The sequence below is a fragment of the Magnolia sinica genome, chromosome 18, assembly GCF_029962835.1.
Source record: "Magnolia sinica isolate HGM2019 chromosome 18, MsV1, whole genome shotgun sequence".
Taxonomy (NCBI): Eukaryota; Viridiplantae; Streptophyta; class Magnoliopsida; order Magnoliales; family Magnoliaceae; genus Magnolia; species Magnolia sinica.
The window spans coordinates 9,848,730-9,852,263 of NC_080590.1; the positions used below are offsets into that span (position 1 = coordinate 9,848,730).

The following is a 3,534-nucleotide window of genomic DNA, read 5'->3' on the forward strand; positions in this document are numbered from 1 at the left end:
TCACTCTTTCAGAGCATGAATGTACTTCACAAATACAAGTTACCGTTTCACAGGAACCCGCGAGGAAACCAGGGGCCCTCTTGAAAAATGCAGCAACTTGATTAGATCAGGTGAATCGAGCTGGACAGCAACATACTGTCCAACTAGGAAAAGGTTGGCTAACTATCATTTTTACAAAATCTAACCTGTTTGGAAGATTAATCCAACATGAAGAACATACAATGCAAAACTCAGGTGACTCCATCATCCATTTGTGCCACAATACAGGAAAACATGGCATCCAATGATTGTTCTACATATGAGACAAATTGAGTGGATTGGACTAGAATTTTTGGTAGTTATTTTAAAGGTAATTATATCCTTATGGACGATCTAGATGTCATACAAACGCAGAAAGATGGAAATAAACAGTAGCTGTACATAACTTAACTGTCCAACTAGTTGCATTTCAGAGGAATGAGAGAGACAGATGCTCCTTCGTCTTTCCATCTCCGAACCTCGGGCGAAAGTCGCTTTTTCCGCTCAAATTCCTCTCCTATTTAAACCCTCCTTCACTTCGATTCTACTTACCTCATTCCATTCCATTCCATTCAAGTCTCTTCTATCCATCTTCTCCTTTTTCAAGAATCTCATGGCCTCCGTTGATGAAATCTCAGCCCTCCATCTCATCAGGCAACACCTACTTGACGACTCCTGCTTCTTAGAATTGCTCCAAAACCCAATCATTTCCACCTCCGATTCTTCCCCAAACGATTCCCAGATTTCTTCTTCGGATTGCAATTCCTTCTGCTCCGAATTCCCAATTTTAAAACCGAAACTCGAAACCGATACGATTCCGTTCCTGAACGAATCCGACTCGGAAATGCCCATCCTTGCCTACTTAAACGAATCCGACGCCGATTTCTTCGACCGTGTCATGTTCCCTGAACAAAAAATCGCCAATTATGTTAACAGCACAAATCCTCAGCAGCAGAAAAGGCAAACCTCTGTATCTCCTCGCCGATCAGCTCTCAAGATCTCGCTACCTCCCAAAGTCGAGTGGACAGACCTAGTGCCGCAGCCGCCGAACGCACCCTTTTCCGACAAGGGGCCTTCATGTTCCGACGAGAAGAAGCACTACAGGGGCGTGCGGCAGCGTCCCTGGGGGAAATTCGCGGCGGAGATCCGTGATCCGAGCCGGCGGGGATGTAGAGTTTGGCTTGGGACCTTCGAGACGGCGATCGAGGCTGCGAAGGCGTACGATCGCGCGGCCTTTCAGATGCGCGGGAGGAAAGCGATCCTCAATTTCCCGCACGAGGCCGGTGATTCCTACGAGCTGCCGGTGGCCGACTGCCGGAAGAGGCGCCGCGAAACGGAACCCGCCGAGGTGGCTGCCGTAGAGAAGAAGCCTTTTGAGAAAGGGACGTCGTCGCCGGATTCTGATGCTATTGAATATTCGGGGAATATTCCGTTGACGCCTTCGTGTTGGCCGGACGTTGAACTGACGGGGGTATTTAACGTCCCGCCGTTATCTCCACATACGCCTCTGGGCTTTCAGCAGTTCATAATGGTCTGAAAGAAAACGACGGCGGCGAGATTCCGGAGAGTGTGTTAGATGCCGAGCAAAAGACGGCACGTGTGTGAGATTACGGGAGACGTAGGAAAGTGTACATATACGGTCGTATAATGTCGTATTTATGTATATTAAATTTCTTTATTCTTTTTATAATATTAAAAGTTGCTAGAGAAGTCCCTGGACTGGAACTTTGTTCTAGAGAAGCCTTGAAATTTTGTTTATTTATTATTATTATTTTTCATCTTTTTATTATTTTATTTACTTTTGAAATTTTCAGAAGGTGGCTGTCCTTCTCCTGACTAATCTAATTAATCTATAAAATTAAAGTGGCACATGCATGGGTTGACGCATCATCCATCGGAACTGTTTATTTATCCATACAATCATATAAACATTATTGCAATCATAAACAAGCCTAGGTGCAAAAAGCACGCCGATGGAAAGATCCTAAACATACCATATATAACCATATATAGTATGGAAAATGGACAGTCAAAATTGACCAAAGTAACCAGATAGGTCCGATCATCATTTTGAAATATATACTTTGATCTATTTTGCATCACTTACAATTCCAAAGTAACGCTTTGGTAGAAGATTCTTCCCATGTGATTTATGGCTCATAAATAGAAAATGATTGCAACAAATTGCCCAAAGGATTAGAGTCATCCAACCAAAGTGATTATTGCACCATGGCTTGCTTCCGGCAGTACTGTTGAAAGAACCATCCTGATATCATTGATGATTGGGCATCCCATGTCATTTTAAAAGTTTGCTAACATTTGCATGAGGGGGGTAACATTGGTGAAACTAAGAGTAAATGTTTTGCATTGAAAAGATAGCGATGTTAAGATGGATCCGTCGCATGCTAGAATTGGTTGGAAGAGGTTAGTGAAACCAAAAATAAATATTTTGCATTGGGAAAATAAGGATGTTAAGATAGATGAAGTCATCTATAGCTTGCTAAGATGAGTTGGAAGAGGAGATTTGGCAGCGGGGAAGATATTAAGATAAATTGATGATGAGCGCATGTGAGTAAGATTGAAGCTAATTAGGGGAACTTTGTTAAGGTTGACAAATGCTAGGATTGAGTGTGCCAAGAAAAATGAAACAATGAAATAAAAAAAAAAAAATCGATTTCAGAGGAAAATGTATCATTCACCAATGATATGGGTTTGTATCACCAAATACTGTTTGTTTTAGGTTAATATGGACAGATACAATTGTATCTTCATAAACAAATTGATACATGTGGAATGACATATAGGGTCCTGTTATGGGGAAATCCGACCCGAAGAAGTCAGACCAATTAGTGAAAGCTCGGAGGTTGGAAGGAAGGCCTTGGAAGGAGAACATCATGTCAGCCGCGAGCAGGCCTCTAAACTACGACCCTAGGCCGGCAAAGATGAGCTCTTGTCCTCATCTTCATCCTCATCCGAAGAAAGTTGGCCGAGTTGAGCTCTCATCCTCGCCCTCGTCATCATCCTCATTCAAAGAAATAGGCCGAGTCGAGCTCTCAACCTCGCCCTTGTCCTCATCCTCATCCGAAGAAGGTTGGCCGAGTTGAGCTCTCGTCCTCATCCTCATCCTCATTCGAAGAAGGTTGACCGAGTCGAGCTCTCGCCCTCGTCCTTGTATTCATTCAACAAACTCCAACCCCAATGACTCAGCTATGAATCCCGACTACTAGTGCTCAGCCGTGGACTTGGATAGGATGAAGTCCGAGCTTGGATGAAGATACTCTGAGTACCGAGTTGGGAAACCAGTTCGAATGTAGACGTGGCCGAAGATCACACCTGGAGATACGCTCCATTGAGACACGATGCGCTACACGATCCAAAGATTGTGGAGTATCTTCACGATTGCAATATTTGCTTGATTGAGTAGATCAAGCCGAGATTGACGGACACGATCTGCCCGACCCACAAGTATAAATACCAGGGGACCCCATTGCAACAGGTATGCAATATCTCGCCCCT

At 43.9% G+C, this 3,534-nt stretch overlaps 1 protein-coding gene across 1 annotated transcript; it reads left to right on the forward strand.

Moving 5' to 3' along the window:
- Positions 1-558: 558 nt before the first annotated feature.
- On the forward strand, positions 559-1,758 carry LOC131233101 (ethylene-responsive transcription factor 5-like). Its single transcript, XM_058229702.1, has one exon. The coding sequence runs from the start codon at positions 632-634 to the stop codon at positions 1,553-1,555; it is 924 nt and encodes a 307-aa protein (XP_058085685.1). The 5' UTR covers positions 559-631; the 3' UTR covers positions 1,556-1,758.
- Positions 1,759-3,534: the final 1,776 nt, after the last annotated feature.